Consider the following 15379-nt stretch of genomic DNA (forward strand, 5'->3'; position numbering starts at 1 on the left):
CTTGTATCAGACAAAATAGACTTCAAAACAAAGTCACAAGAGACAAAGAAGGACATTCCATAATGATAAAGGGGTCAGTCCAACAAGAGGATATAACCATTATAAATATCTATGCACCAAACACAGGAGCACCAACACATGTGAAACAAATACTAAGAATCAAGGGAGGAAATAGAATGCAATGCACTCATTTTAGGAGACTCCTATATAATCAATGGATCAATGACCAAATTAAAACAGGGATTAAGCAATATATGGGGACAAATGAAAATAACAGCACAATGCCACAACTTCTGTGGGACGCAGCAAAGGCAGTTCTAAGAGGAAAGTATATAGCAATCCAGGCCTACTTAAAAAAGGAAGAACAATCCCATATGAATGATCTAAACTCACAATTAATGAAACTACAAAAGGAACAACAAATGAGGACCAAAGTCAGTAGAAGGAGGGGCATAATAAAGACCAGAGCAGAAATAAATAAAATTAAGAAGAATGAAACAATAGAAAGAATCAATGAAAGCAGGAGCTGGTTCTTTGAGAAAATAAACAAAATAGATAAATCCCTAGCCAGACTTATCAAGAAAAAAAAGAGTCTACACAAATAAACAGAATAAAAAATGAGAAAAGAAAAATCACTATGGACACCACAGAAATACAAAGAATTATTAGAGAATACCATGAAAAATTATATGCTAACAAACTGTCCTAGAAGAAATGGACAACTTTCTAGAAAAATACAACCTTCCAAGGCTGATCCAGAAACAGAAAATCTGAACAGACCAATTACTAGCAAAGAAACTGAGTTGGTAATCAAAAAACTACCTAAGAACAAAACCCCTGTCCCAGATGGCTTCACCAGTGAATTTTATCAGACACTTAGTGAAGACATAATACCCATTCTCCTTAAAGTTTTCCAAAAAGTAGAAGAGGAGGGAATACTTCCAAACTCATTCTGAGACCAGAATCACTCTAATACCAAAACCAAGCAAAGACACCACAAGAAAAGAAAATTACAGCCAATATCACTGATGAACATAGATGCAAAAATACTCAACAAAATATTAGCAAACTGAATTAAAAAAAACATCAAAAAGATCATCCATCACCTACATTCCAGGGATGCAAGGATGGTACAACATTCAAAAATCCATCAACATCATCCACCACGTCAACAAAAAGGATCACCTCCACAGATTCCAAAAAAGCATTCGACAAAATTCAACATCCATTCATGATAAAGTCTCTCAACAAAATGGGTATAGAGGGCAAGTACCTCAACATAATAAAGGCCATATGTGACAAACCCACAGCCAACATACTTAATAGCGAGAAGCTAAAAGTCTTTCCTTTAAGATCAGGAACAAAACAAGGATGCCCACTCTCCCCACTTCTATTCAACATAGTTCTGGAGGTCCTAGCCACGGCAACCAGACAACACAAAGAAGTGAAAGGCATCCAGATTGGCAAGGAAGAAGTTAAACTGTCCCTGTTTGCAGATGACATGATACTGTACAAAAAAATCCCTAAAAAATCCACCCAAAAACTCCTAGAACTAATATCTGAATTCAGCAAAGTTGAAGGATACAAAATTAATACACAAAAATCTGTTGCATTCCTATACACTAACTATGAACTAAGAGAAAGACAAATCAGGAAAACAATTCCATTTACAATTGCATCTAAAAGAAGAAAATACCTAGGAGTAAACCTACCCAAGGAATTGAAAGACCTATACTCTGAAAACTACAAGACATTTTTAAGAGAAATTAAAGAGGACACTAATAAATGGAAAGTCATCCCATGCTCTTGCCTAGGAAGAATTAATATTGTCAAAATGGCCATACTGCCTAAAGCAATCTAGAGATTCAATGCAATCCCTATATCAAAATGCCAACAGCATCCTTTGACAAATTAGAGCAAATAGTTCTAAAATTCATATGGAACCACAAAAGACCCCAAATAGCCAAAGCAATCCTGAGAAGAAAGAATTAAGCTGGAGGGATCACGCTCCCAGACTTCAAGTTCTAATACAAAGCCACTGTAATCAAGAAAATTTGGTACTGGCACAAGAACAGAACCATAGACCAATGGAACAGACTAGAGAGCCCAGATATAAGCCCAACTATATATGGTCAATTAATATATGATAAAGGAGCCATGGACATACAATGGGGAAATGACAGTCTCTTCAACAACTGGTGTTGGCAAAACTGGACAGCAACATGCAAGATAATGATATTGGATTATTGTCTAAGCCCATACACAAAAGTAAACTTGAAATGGATCAAAGACCTGAATGTAAGTCATGAAACCATAAAACTCTTAGAAGACAACATAGGCAAAAATCTTCTGAATATAAACATGAGCAACTTTTTCCTTAGTGCATCTCCTCAAGCAAGGGGAAAAAAACCAAAAATGAACACATGGGAGTATATCAAACTAAAAAACTTCTGTATAGCAAAGGACACCATCAACAGAACAAAAAGACAATCTACAGTATGGGAGAATATATTGAATAATGACATATCTGACAAGGGGTTAACATCCAAAATATATAAAGAACTCATGAACCTCAACAAACATAAAGCAAATAATCCAATTTAAAAAATGGGTGGAGGATATGAACAAACACTTCTCCAAAGCAGAAATTCAGGTAGCCAACAGGCACATGAAAAGATGCTCCACATCACCAATTATCAGGGAAATGCAAATTAAAACCACAATGAGATATCACCTCACACCAGTTAGGATGGCCAGCGGCGAAAAGACTAAGAACAAAAAATGCTGGTGAGAATGCAGAGAAAGAGGAACCCTCCTACACTGCTGGTGGGAATGTAAGTTAGTTCAACCATTGTGGAAAGCAATATGAGGTTCCTCAAAAACCTAAAAATAGAAATACCATTTGACCTGGGAATTACACTCCTAGGAATTTACCCAAAGAATATAAGTTCTCAGATTCAAAAAGACATATGCACCCCTATGGTTATTGCAGCACTATTTACAATAGCCAAGATATGGAAGCAACCTAAGTGTCCATCATAGATGAATGGATAAAGAAAATGGGTACATATACACAATGTAATACTATTTAGCCATAAGAAAGAAACGAACCCTACCATTTACAACAACATGGATGCAGCTGGAGGATATTATCCTAAGCGAAATAAGTTAGGCAGAGAAAGACAAATACCAAATGATTTCCCTCATTTGTGGAGTATAACAGTGAAGCAAAACTGAAGGAACAACACAGCAGCAGACTCAGACTCCAAGAAGGGACTAGTGATTACCAAAGGTGAGGGGCGGGTGGGGTGGGGCGGGTGGGGAGGGAGGGAGAAGGGGATTGTGGGGCATCATGATTGGTGCACATGTTGTGTGTGTGTGGTCACAGGGTAGACAATGTAGCTCAGAGAAGACAAATAAGGGATTCTGTGGCATCTTACTACACTAAGGGATAGTGACTGCTATGGTGTATGGGGGTGGGACTCAATAATAAGGGTGAATGTAATAACTACATTGTTTTTCTTGCAAAACTTTCATTAAGAGTGTATATAAATGATACCTTAATTAAAAAAATATATATAACCCTAGCCCTTGAAGAGCCTAAAATACAATATGGGCACAGAGTGACATAATTATTTTAATATAAGAACAGAGTGCTTGAAGTTTCTCAGTGTTATGACTCAACCACATTTCTAAGTCTTGTGGTATCTATTGCACAATTTTACATATTGTGGTTTTTAGGTATATATCTTGGTATATAACAATGACAAAATGTAATTGTTAAATTTAGGTGTTCTATGATGTTCATACTTCTTTAAACTTATCCATGTATTTAAATTTTTTCATAATAAAATATTGAGGGTGAAGGAAAAAAAAAGTGTCATGAGTTTACTTATATACAGAAAGCTTACGTTTGCAGCAAGATATGTGAGATTTTTCCATAAGTGGAAAGAGTAAGAAAGGGATCAAATGCAGGAAACAAAGTAAACAAATGCATAGAGGCTTGAAATTGAAGGTCCATGTTATCTAGGTTGTTGCAGTTATTAAGAGAACAGGGTATGAACCACATAAAATAGACCCAAGATTTGAATTCTAAGCCATTCTTCTTTTTTATTATGTGATCTTGAAAAATAACCGAACCTCTGTAAAAAGGAAGGTAATAAGTATTGTGTACAGCATTAATGTAGGAATTAAATTAGATGTAAGTAGGGCACTCATTACAGTGACTATCAGAAAGCAGAAAATAATATGTGTCATTCTAATGTGTGAGTCAATTCACTTTGTAAACTGCAAAACACTATACGGCTTTTTTTTATGAAACATGAACAGTTAAAAAGCACATCTATATAATATATAAATATTTTATAATAAATGAGATAATATTCCTCAAATACTTCTATCTAAAAGCACTCTTACTCTTAAAATGTACCTATATTTATATGTGTTTCATATTTAAACAAGGGAATATGCTAAATACTTCTGGGAAAAAAGTTAATAGGGGAAAAATACATTTTTTTAATCACTAGTTACCCAAATTTCTATTATTTTCTAATATAACATGTTTTTATAAACACAAAATTACACCTAAACCTAACTATAAGTTACTCTGTAATGCCATAAAACCTACTTTTTCTTTTCTTTCTATTTCAAGTTGTTTCTTAACAGATAACAGTTCAGTTTTGAGATTGGATAATTCAGTCTCCTAAAGAAAAAGAAACAAAGTTTATAAGTACACCCATACAGTTCTCAAAATAATGAAAATGCCAACTAGTGTTTCAAATAAATTAAGTTTTATAGAAAAATAAACTAACTCATAAAATATATACACTTAAAAACCTACTGATATGAGGGCTTCTATTTTCATATACTAAATGAAATAAGTCAGAGAAAAGCAAATACCATATAATCTTATTTCTATGAGATTATAACCTGAAAACTAAGGAGTTCATTTTGGACAAATTTTCTAGTTTGCGCTAAAAAAATATGTAACACTGCATATCTCTCCTCTTGATCCTCCCCTAATCTATCCTACCCCTTCTCTCCCAGTCTCAGAGATCCAAACTTATTTGTAACTGGAGTTTATGATTTTTCATTTGAAAAAAAGAGGTCATTCCACCATTTCAAAAAATAAACTGGAAAACCCTATAAAACTAAAAAAATCTATTAAGATCCCTTTCCAATCTAAGATTCTCTGATTCTACAGCTCAAAAATTATGGTTTTATTTAATATTAATCTTTACTACTAGCCATGCTGACATGAAAATTGGTTTTTACTGCTACTTGTTCTGTATCTCACCAAAGATGCTTTCATTGATGACTGTTCTTGTTCTTTGCTCTTATAAAGTCCTAATTCTGAGTCTCTTTCTTCAACGATTTTATCATACTGGTGCTATATTAATCAAAGAAAAAATTTGAGACATATTAGAACCCAACAGATTACTTTTATTAAAATAGTTGAAATACAATATTATATTATTTTCAGATGTACAGTGTAGCGATTTGACCCTTATATATACATTATTAAATGCTCCCAAAAGAAGTGTGGTTACCATCTGTCAACATACAAAGAAATCACAATATTATAGACTATATTCCAACTCTGTGCTTCCTGTCCCTATGAATGACTTATCTTACAATGGGAAGTTTATGCCTCTTTATTCACTTAACCTACTTCACCCATCCCCCTAACCCCTCAGCCCTATGGCAACCACTATTCCACTCTCTGAGTTTATGAGTCTATTTGTGTTGTTCACTTATTTTGTTTTAATAAGCCTGGTATCCTTATGCACTTAATATTTTCAGAAAATTATGCTTATGAATTCAACATATTTGAGCATTTAAGAAATTTTTTCAAGTCTTTAATTACAACATAAGCAATGAAACACAGATAACTGTCTTAGAAATAACCTACCCCAAGAGCAAGAAATAATTCTTCTTAGTTGGAAACATTGAAATTTATCATTTTTAAAATGGGCTAGATACACCAGGACCTCTTAGAAAACTGGCTAATTCCAGATTTGGAGGGTGAGAAACACAAAATGAGTCTTGAGCATTTTGTCATAACAGAAAGCAAGAAAGCTATCAGAAACTATTAGGGTCAAGTCAAAAGGAGTTGCCAGTAAATTTGAAGAGGCTCCCACTAGCCAGAGATGTGACAATTTGAGTGTTAACAAGGATAAAAACTGTTTTGGATTGAGACATACCAAATATGCTTAAGGCTCTGAGTTCACAATATTATCTAAAATATTTTTTAAATACTCATCAGTTACCTTATAATAATATTATATCCCAGCAACAATTTTTAAAGGTGAATGAGTGGGTAGCCCACCTCCTCTCCAAATCTTGAAGGGAATAAAGCTTAATTCCTTAACAGAATGATTACTTTAAAACAACACAAAATAGAGCACACTTGCAAAGACAACGAACATTAAGTTTTTCATCTATTTATTTCATCAATAAAAATTTGTTTAGCCTAGCATTAGACACACACAGAGAATACAAACTTTTTATAAGATACATAACCTAGGTATGTACTTAAATATAAGGTAAAAAGTGTTGTAAGAGATTTCTGTGACATTAAAAAAAAAAGTGATTACTTCCATCAATCATAGATGAAAAGGAGAGATTCTTCAAGGACATGACACCCAAGCTCAGCTTTGTGCGGTTAAGACTCAAACCTGGAGAAATGGGAGGTATCAAGGGTATTCTAGCTATACAAGTCATTGTTGCATAGATAATAATTTTCTCTGACAAGTCAGAATGCTATCTTGATTTCAACATTTTTCTGCATAAATACAGCTCCAATTAATAACTTCCATTACACAAAAAGAAAAAATTACCTTATGTTTTTCCATAAGTGCTACCATTTCAGCTATTTTATGTTGACATCGTATATCAATTTCTTTCTGTAATTTTACTGCTTCATCTGATATTACTTTTGCTTTCTCAACCTATCAAATAAATTTAAAGTTTCTTGAAATTAATGCATGAAAACTTGCTGCACTGATGGACAGTGACTGCAATGGGGTATGGGTGGGGACTTGATAATATGGGTAAATGTAGTGACCATATTGTTTTTTCATGTGAAACCTTCAGAAGACTGTATATCAATCATACCATAATAAAAAAAATTTTTTAAATTAATGCATGAAAAACATTTAATTTAAATGTAAAGACCTATGCTCCACTTATGTAAAATATGGAAATCAAACACCAGGAAATTAAGAAAGCCAAGTAGAAATTACATTACTGTTTTGGTTTATTTTAGGATGGTCTATCAAGTGAGATGACAGCAAAATACTTTACTGATCATTTATTTTCTATAAAATAATTGTGTATTAAAGCTCAAATACTTAAAACAACAAGGATACTTTTAGCTTCTATAAGAAACTAACTATCCCTAATATAAGTGTATTAAATCTTTTTAAAAATCATAATTCAAAAATATTGTTTTTCTCTTAAAATGCTAACAAATATAAAGTTTCAGCATAACAAATTCTCAAACACATTAGTCTTTCCTACCTCTTCCAAAAGATTTTCTTCTGATATCTTTTTGTCCTCAATTACTTTTTGATAGCTGTCAGTCATTTCTTTAAATTTTTGCTTGGCACCTTCTAGTTCTAATTCTAATTTACTGACCTTTGAGTAAAGAAAATAGCATGAACATTAGTAAATATTGTGGATTACTTGAAAATATTCTGTATCCATTTTGTGGTTTTTTGAATCTTAAAAAATTACTTTTCACGGAAGTTGTGGTTGAACTGTTTTCCTTGCATTTGTCACATGGTCAAAATGTGCTTTTTCATAAAATCTATAATCTCCTCTAAAATATGTGTTCGGTTGTTAGTAATATTTCAAAAGCAGCACAATTTTTATTTTTAATGAACTTCTTAATATTTAAGTTGTTTAGTCTCAGAGTTTAATGTTTTATTACAATAAATAACTATTCCATTTACACAGAACACCCATGTGATTTTAAAGAAAAAACTTTCTTTTTAAAAACAGCTTTATGGAGGTATAGTGATATACAAAAAACTATACATATTTAATGTGTGGTTAACAATTTGATGAGTTTGGACAGATTTACATATCTGTGAAACCATCACCACAATCAGGTAACAGCCATAACAACCTCCCAAAGTTTCCTTCTGTCCCTTTGCTTTTTTGTCATAAAAACATTTAACATAATAGCTACCCTCTTGACAAAATTTTAAGCGCACAATACAGTATGTTGACCATAGGCAATTTGCAAATATCTTCTCTTCTGGAGAGGTGTCCTTTCATGCCCTCAAAAAAAATTCAGTGCAATCGCTACTACAACTGACTGCTTTTTATCTGATACAGACAAAGCTGATCCTAAAAATAGATAAATGGACAAGCAGATTATTCTTGAGGACAAAGTCCAGCTACATGGGCATGAAAGCTGTATAGTCATACAATGCCCAACATTTAGTTACTGCTCTGTTGTTCTCACCTTGAAATTGTGAATAACTTTTTTAACTAGGTGCCCACCATTTCACTTTGCAGTACATGAATGTGTTGTGTCCACCTTTTGGCTACCACAAATGCTGCACCTATGAACATGGGTATACACGTATCTCTTTGAGATCCTGCTTCCAATTCTTTCAGGTATATACTCAGAAGCAGAATAACTGGATCATATAGTAATTCTATTTTTAATCTTTTGAGCAACCACCAGAGTGCTTTTCATAGTGGTAGCACCATTTGACATTCCCAAATAACCGTGGACAAGGATTCCAATTTCTCTGCAACTTCACACATTTGTTCTTTTTTTATATATATATATAGTATAAAATATATAATGGGTGTGAGGTGACATCTCATTGTGGTTTTGATTTGCATTTTCTTAATGATTAGTGATGTGGAGCACCTTTTTATGTACTTATTGGCCACTTGTATATCTTCTTTGGAGAAATGTCTATCCAAGTCCTTCACCCATTTTTTAATCAACTTCTTTGTTGTTGTCTCTGCCCATTTTGAATTGGAATATTTATCTTTTGGTGTTTAGTTTTAAGAGTTTTTAAATTCTGGATATATGTCATTTGTCAAATAAATGTTTCTAGATTATATGAAATACCAGATCAGTATTTTCATCTTCTTTGTACTTCGCCTATTTTTGATAGCTTTTGATAAGCAGAACTTTCAGATTTTGATGAAGCCTAATTTACCATACTTTTTTATGAATATTGCTTTCTGTCCCTTGCCTAAGTAATCTTTGCCAACTTCCAAGCCATGAAGATAATCTCCAATGTTTTTTTCTAGAGGCTTCAGAGCTAAAGATTTTATGCCTATCACCCATTTAAAATTAATTTTTATACATGGTTTGAGACAAAAGTTGAAGTTTTCTCTTTTCCCATATGGATATATCCAGTTATTCTAGAATGTTTGTTAAAAAGACTTGCATTTCTCTCATTAAATTCTTTGGGCATCTTTGTTGGAAAATCAATACATTGTATATCAACTAGTCTATTTCTGAACTTCCTATTAGATTCCACTGATCTGTTTTTCTTAAATATAATAATATACTATCTAGATTGCTATAGCTTTACAGCAAAAGCTCAAATTAGGCAGCCTAAGTCCTCAGACTTTATTCATCTTTTTCAAAATTTTGGGGTCCTCTGAATGTTCATATACATTTTACCAGAGCTTGTCAAGGTAATATATAAGAAAAGACTGCTGGACTTATGATGGGGATTGACTAAATATCTTGGTCAATGTGAGGAAATCTGACATGTAAAAGATATTAAAGGCATCTAATCAATGAATATGATATATTTACTTAAGTCTTCTTTAATTTGTCTCAGTAATGTTTGTACTTTTTAGTGTACAAGTCTCCCAAATATTGTTAAATTTATCTGTTATATGGATTTTGATGCTATTTTAAGTAGTACTGTATTTTAAAATTCATTTTTCAGTTAGTAGCTGTCAATATACAGAAATACAAATAATTCTTTTTTGGTAGTTTACACTGTAGCCTGTGACTTTGCCAAGTTCACTTACTAGTGCACTAGTGACTTTGTACAAACATTATCATTCTCAATGTAGACAATCATATCACTTAAGAAGAGACAGTTTTACATATTATTTTATAATCTACATGCCTTTCATTTCCTTTTCTTTCCTTAATGTACTAGCTAGAACTCCAATACAATGTTGAATGAGGTAATAAGAGCATACATTGTTCTTGGTATTAAAGAGGAAGGATATGATTTTTCAACATTAAGTATGATTCTAGCCTAAGGTACTTTTTAGACTCTCTGTATCAGACTGAGGAAGTCTAGTTAATCAAAAATGTTTATCAAGAAAGAATACTGAATTTTTGTCAAATGCTTTTTCTGCAGCCATTAAGATAAGCATATGATTTTTCTATTTTTATTATGTGGCATATAGTAAATTACACTTACAGTTTCAAATTTTAAGCCAACCTTACATTCCTAAAATAAACCCCAACTTGTTCAATGTTACATGGTTTTTATATATCACTAAGTTAGATTTACTAATATTTTGTTAGGGATTTTTATATCTATATTTATAAGGATGTTGGTCTATAACTTTCTTGTCTTACAATGTCCTTGTTAGAAGTTGTTATCAAAAACCTAGTTGGGAATTGTTCCCCCTATCCTAATTTTGGAAGAGTTGTGGAAGACTGGAATTACTTCTTCCTGAAGTGTTTTATTAGAATTTGTCAGTGAGACCTTCCAGATCTGGATTTTTCTCTAGAAGATTTCTGGTATCAAATTCAATTTCCCTGACAAAAAAATTCAGATTTTCTGTTCCATATTATTTTAGTTTTAGTAAGTTAGGTTTTCCAAGAAATTTGTCTGTTTCACCTGTTTCAAATTTATTGACATAAATTTGTCCATGACATTCCCTTCTTATCCTTTTAATATTCACAGTATGTATATTAAAATGTCCTATTTTCACTCTCACCTATAATGAATTTTATTTTCTTTTTTTAATCAATCTTGATAGGGGCTTATCAATTTTATTAATATTTTCAAAGACTCCACTTTTTACTTCAATTTTTTCTTCATCTTTTAATTTGATATTTTGTCTTTATTATTTTTTGTCTACTTTCTGTAAATTTAATTTGCTTACCTTTTTCAGTTTCTAAATGAAGACCTACATCATTTCTGCTTTTCGAAACATTGTTTACAAATTTATCTCCAAGAACTGCTTTAGTTATATCCAACCACTTTTGATATGTTGTATTTCTATCATCATTCAGTCAAAAATAATATCTGATTTTCCATGTACTTCTTTGGCTCCTGAATTATTTATTAGTGTGATGTTTAATTTCCAGATATTATACCTTTTCTAAGTATTTTATGCTTATTTCTAATTTAATTTTATTGTAGTGAGAGTTTATATGCTGAAAAATTCCCATCTTTGTAAATGTATTTTTATTTATGGCCCAGCATATAGTCTGTCTTGGCAAACATTCTATGTGTACTTCAAAAGATTGATACTTTTAGCTATAGTGTTTACAATTGTGAATTAAGTAAAGGTAGTTAGTAGTGTTGCTCAGATTTTCTATATTCTTACCAATTTTTTACTAGTTGTATCAACTGCTGAAAGAGAGATATTACAATCCCCAACTATGATTATAGAATTGTCATTTCTCATTTTAGATTTTTAAGTTTTTCCTTCATGTATTTTGAAACTCTGTTAAATACATATTCATAACTGTTTTATCTTTCTGGTGAATTGATGTCATTTTCCTTCAGTCTGAAAAAGTTCCTTTAGTACTTCTTTAGTATTTAGTACAGCTCTCAATGTCCTTATTTTGTTGCATATAGAATTCCAATTTGACAGTTTATTTCTATCAGCATTTTACTCCTTTGTCATTTGGCCTTCATTGTCCTGATACAAGGTCAGCTGTCATTTATGTCATTGTTCCCCTGTATGCAATATGATATTTTTCACTAACTGCTTTTTAAAATGTCTATCTTTGGGCCTAGTACTCTAAGATATACCTGCCCAAAGATGGCTTTCTTTCTATTTTATTTTGCTTTGGATTTGCTAAAAGCCATGTATCTGCAAGTTTATGTTCTTTATTAAATGTGAGAAATTTTTTGGAAATTTTTCAAATAATTTTCCTTTAACCTATTCTCTCTTCTTCAGGGACTCCAAGTACACATTTAAAACCACTTGATATTGTTTCATAGGCTACTAAGGAACCATCTCTTTTTCTTTTTTTTGAACCCTTTTCTGTGTTTCTCTGACTAGATAATTTCTATTGATTCAGCTTCAAAGTTTATTGACACTTCTTTCATCTATCTTCAATCTACTACTAGAACCACTGAAGTTTTACGGTATTTTACTTTTCATTTCTAGAATTTCCATTTGATTCTTAGTTTCCATTTCTTCACTGAGATTTCCCATTTGTTATTTCATTATAATCATAATTTCCTTTCCATCTTTGAACATAGTTATAATAGCTGCATAAAAGATGTTACCTGCTAACTCCAACATCTGAGTCATTTTAGGGTGATTTTCTATTGACTTGTTTTTATACTACTAACAGATACATGTTGTAGTTAGTCTAGGGCTACTACAAGTAATGCTGCAATTAATATTTTTGTACATTTCTCCTGATTCTACCTAGGTATAGAAGAGCTGAATTATAGATATACAAATCATCTGCTTTTCTACTTAATTCTAGCAGTTTATGAGAATTCTTATTTGTTTTCATTTTTATTCACAATATTTACATATTTTTAATTTCAAATAGTATTAAAGGTAGAAGATTTTTGCTTTCCTGAAAAAAGTCATCTACTTAAAACACTGAGAACCACTGCTTTCCATTCAAGATGTAAAGACTATTTTTTGAATACTAACTGTTGGTCACTGTTCAAGGAATTGGGAATAAGCTGAAAAACAAAATGGACCTAACAGTATAAGCTTACATTCCAGAATTTTAATTTGTATTCTACAAAGTCAGTGGTTCTCAAACTCTTTGTAGAGCATAACCATATATGGAATTTTTAAAATGTAGATTCTAAGGCTCCATCCCAAACCTACTAAATTTCAATTTTCAGTATCTGTATGGATAAGGAATATAAATACACACATGCATATACATTTTTAAGCTGCTTAGATGATTTTAACACAGCTAAATCACAGATATGCATGCTATTACAACTAAAAGGACTGATACCCACAATATCAAAAAATATTTGAAAATAACTGCTATAATATAAAGGATAAAAAATTCCTAAATTCTCATCTATTTACTAGTATTTTAACAACAAAAATAAAGATTCCAGTTACCTTTATCTCATAAAGATTCAGTTGCTTGCTTTCTGCTGTACCCTTCTTTTTTAAGGCCTTATTCTGTTAAAAGTTAAAAATAATTACATTTAGTACCAAAGTAATTCAGACTTGTACTACTAGTCTAAGCTGAAATTACAAAAGGAAATTTTTCTCTAAAATTGTACTGAAAAATAGTTTTTTTTAAGGTTTGATTTTGAGAATGTGTACATACCTCCTGCTGGAGTTCTTCAATACACTTGCTTTTATTTTCAATTTGTTTCTTTAAATTGTTACACTAAAAATTATATGAGAAATGATAGTTATTTTCTTTCAATATTGTACTTAAAATAAATAATTTTGAACAAAAAATACTCCATAAAGTAACAGGTCACTTCAAAAGTCATGTTAAATAATTCCATTAATGTCAAAAATTTTATGTACAAGTATAAAGATTATCTCAATACAAATTTGAAATTCTTCACTTCTTAATCACTCAAAGAATACATGAATTCAACCACTTAAGGAAAATGTCCCTCTTGCTCAATCCTATACAGAAGGCTGAATTATACTGTTAATTGGACTTTGAAAAGAATACTCTTAAACATTTTTCTTGCAATACTCATGAGCAGCCATAGTGAGCTATTATTCTGAAACTGAGTAATACATGGTACTGCTACTTACAGATGATTTATTTAATCTAAATTTTAATGTGCTCCATTCCCACAGTCTACCTCAGAAAACCAGGAAGAAAAGCCAGAGAAAAAAGAAACATTTTACTGATTTAGAAGAGAAACATTTTACTGATTTAGACACCAACTTAACTAGCATAAACACATTCACTGGTGAAAGTATTTGTGAATTTTATTTATTTAAAAAATCAAGGATATCCATTTTTTTTACAGAAAAGCTACCTAGTCACTCTGAACAACCTTCCTGATAAAAATAATTTAAAAGTAAGTGGTTAGAAAGTAAGGAATCTGTTTACTTGAAATTATGACTTTCAAGTGATAACAGTAGGTTTGGAGCTAGCACCAAAACGAGCATTTGGCCTAAGGATATCTCTGAACTTACTCAGGATAAGGGAAATAGGAGCTAAAACTTAGAGCTCCTGTAAGGAAGAGAATAGAGCTATAAGGAATCCAATACGATAACCATGTATAAAACCACAAACTCAAAGAACTATCTAACTCGGGGAAAGCATAAAGAAGAAATAAATCTGAAGAATACAGTAAGGAAATTTGTCTGGAACCTAGCACTGAGTGAAAGCTATAAAAATCCCTGAAAATTTGTAGCCATGAGATGGCCTTATATGGGTTTATAGGCTGAATTCATCCTATCTCTATGATCTAGAAAAAATGTAAATGAAGAATTTAATTTAAAATAGTTCTGCTTAGTGCTCCAAGAAAATCTTTTTGGGGGGATATCAACTTCAACACAAGCCTCAAAGAATTCCCACAGATAAAATTCCAAGGAATTATAAAAAAACACAAAGAAATAAGGGCAAATGAGTAAAGGTCAACAGAAAGAAAAAAGAATTAAATCAGACCTGAAAAGACTTCAGAATTTGGAGTTATCAGACACAGAAGATCAAATAAAATCATTTAAAATATTTTTTAAATTAAAGACTTAAAACTGAACAAGAAACAGGAGACCATAAAAGGCAGTTGAGCAGATTTTTAAAAGAACTCATTAAAACTTGCGGTAATGAAAACTCTGAATACATTAAGTGAAGTTTCAAACTCAACAAAGACAAGAAAACCGCTTAATTCTTGGCCTTACCAAATGAATGCTACACAAATTTAAAGAACAGCAGTTTGAAGTATCACCAAATTATAACTGCCCAACAGAACATGTTTCATGTATTTTTCCATTCTTCAGACCATCAAACCTTACTCTTTTGAGAGTTAATGTTGATGACCATACTTTTCTCCTACTCGGCTTTTCCTTAAAAGCATCTTTATAACTGGCATTACTACACGATCCAAAAACATGTAAATAATAATGGCATCAGAACTACCAATTCTGAATGTCATTTTTGACTGCCCCATCTCACTCTCCCTTCTTTCTGAATAAGCTAGTGAAAATTAAAGTAACTTAATTGTTC

At 31.7% G+C, this 15379-nt stretch overlaps 1 protein-coding gene across 6 annotated transcripts in view; it reads right to left on the reverse strand.

Annotated features, from left to right (window-relative positions):
- The window catches only part of SYCP1 (synaptonemal complex protein 1), a 126752-nt gene that overhangs the window by 45758 nt on the left and 65615 nt on the right, over nt 1-15379 (reverse strand). For 4 of the 6 annotated variants that reach the window (XM_017661817.3, XM_073234390.1, XM_073234393.1 and 1 more), the window contains 6 exons: nt 13508-13570; nt 13294-13356; nt 7522-7638; nt 6840-6950; nt 5297-5389; nt 4628-4702 (listed from right to left, as the gene is read on the reverse strand). In XM_017661817.3, coding sequence (XP_017517306.3) covers nt 4628-4702; nt 5297-5389; nt 6840-6950; nt 7522-7638; nt 13294-13356; nt 13508-13570 — 522 coding nt within the window. The remainder of the gene's footprint in view (nt 1-4627; nt 4703-5296; nt 5390-6839; nt 6951-7521; nt 7639-13293; nt 13357-13507; nt 13571-15379) is intronic. The other 2 variants (XM_073234391.1, XM_073234394.1) reach the window with 2 other exon arrangements.

Source organism: Manis javanica, chromosome 4, assembly GCF_040802235.1.
Source record: "Manis javanica isolate MJ-LG chromosome 4, MJ_LKY, whole genome shotgun sequence".
Taxonomy (NCBI): domain Eukaryota; kingdom Metazoa; phylum Chordata; class Mammalia; order Pholidota; family Manidae; genus Manis; species Manis javanica.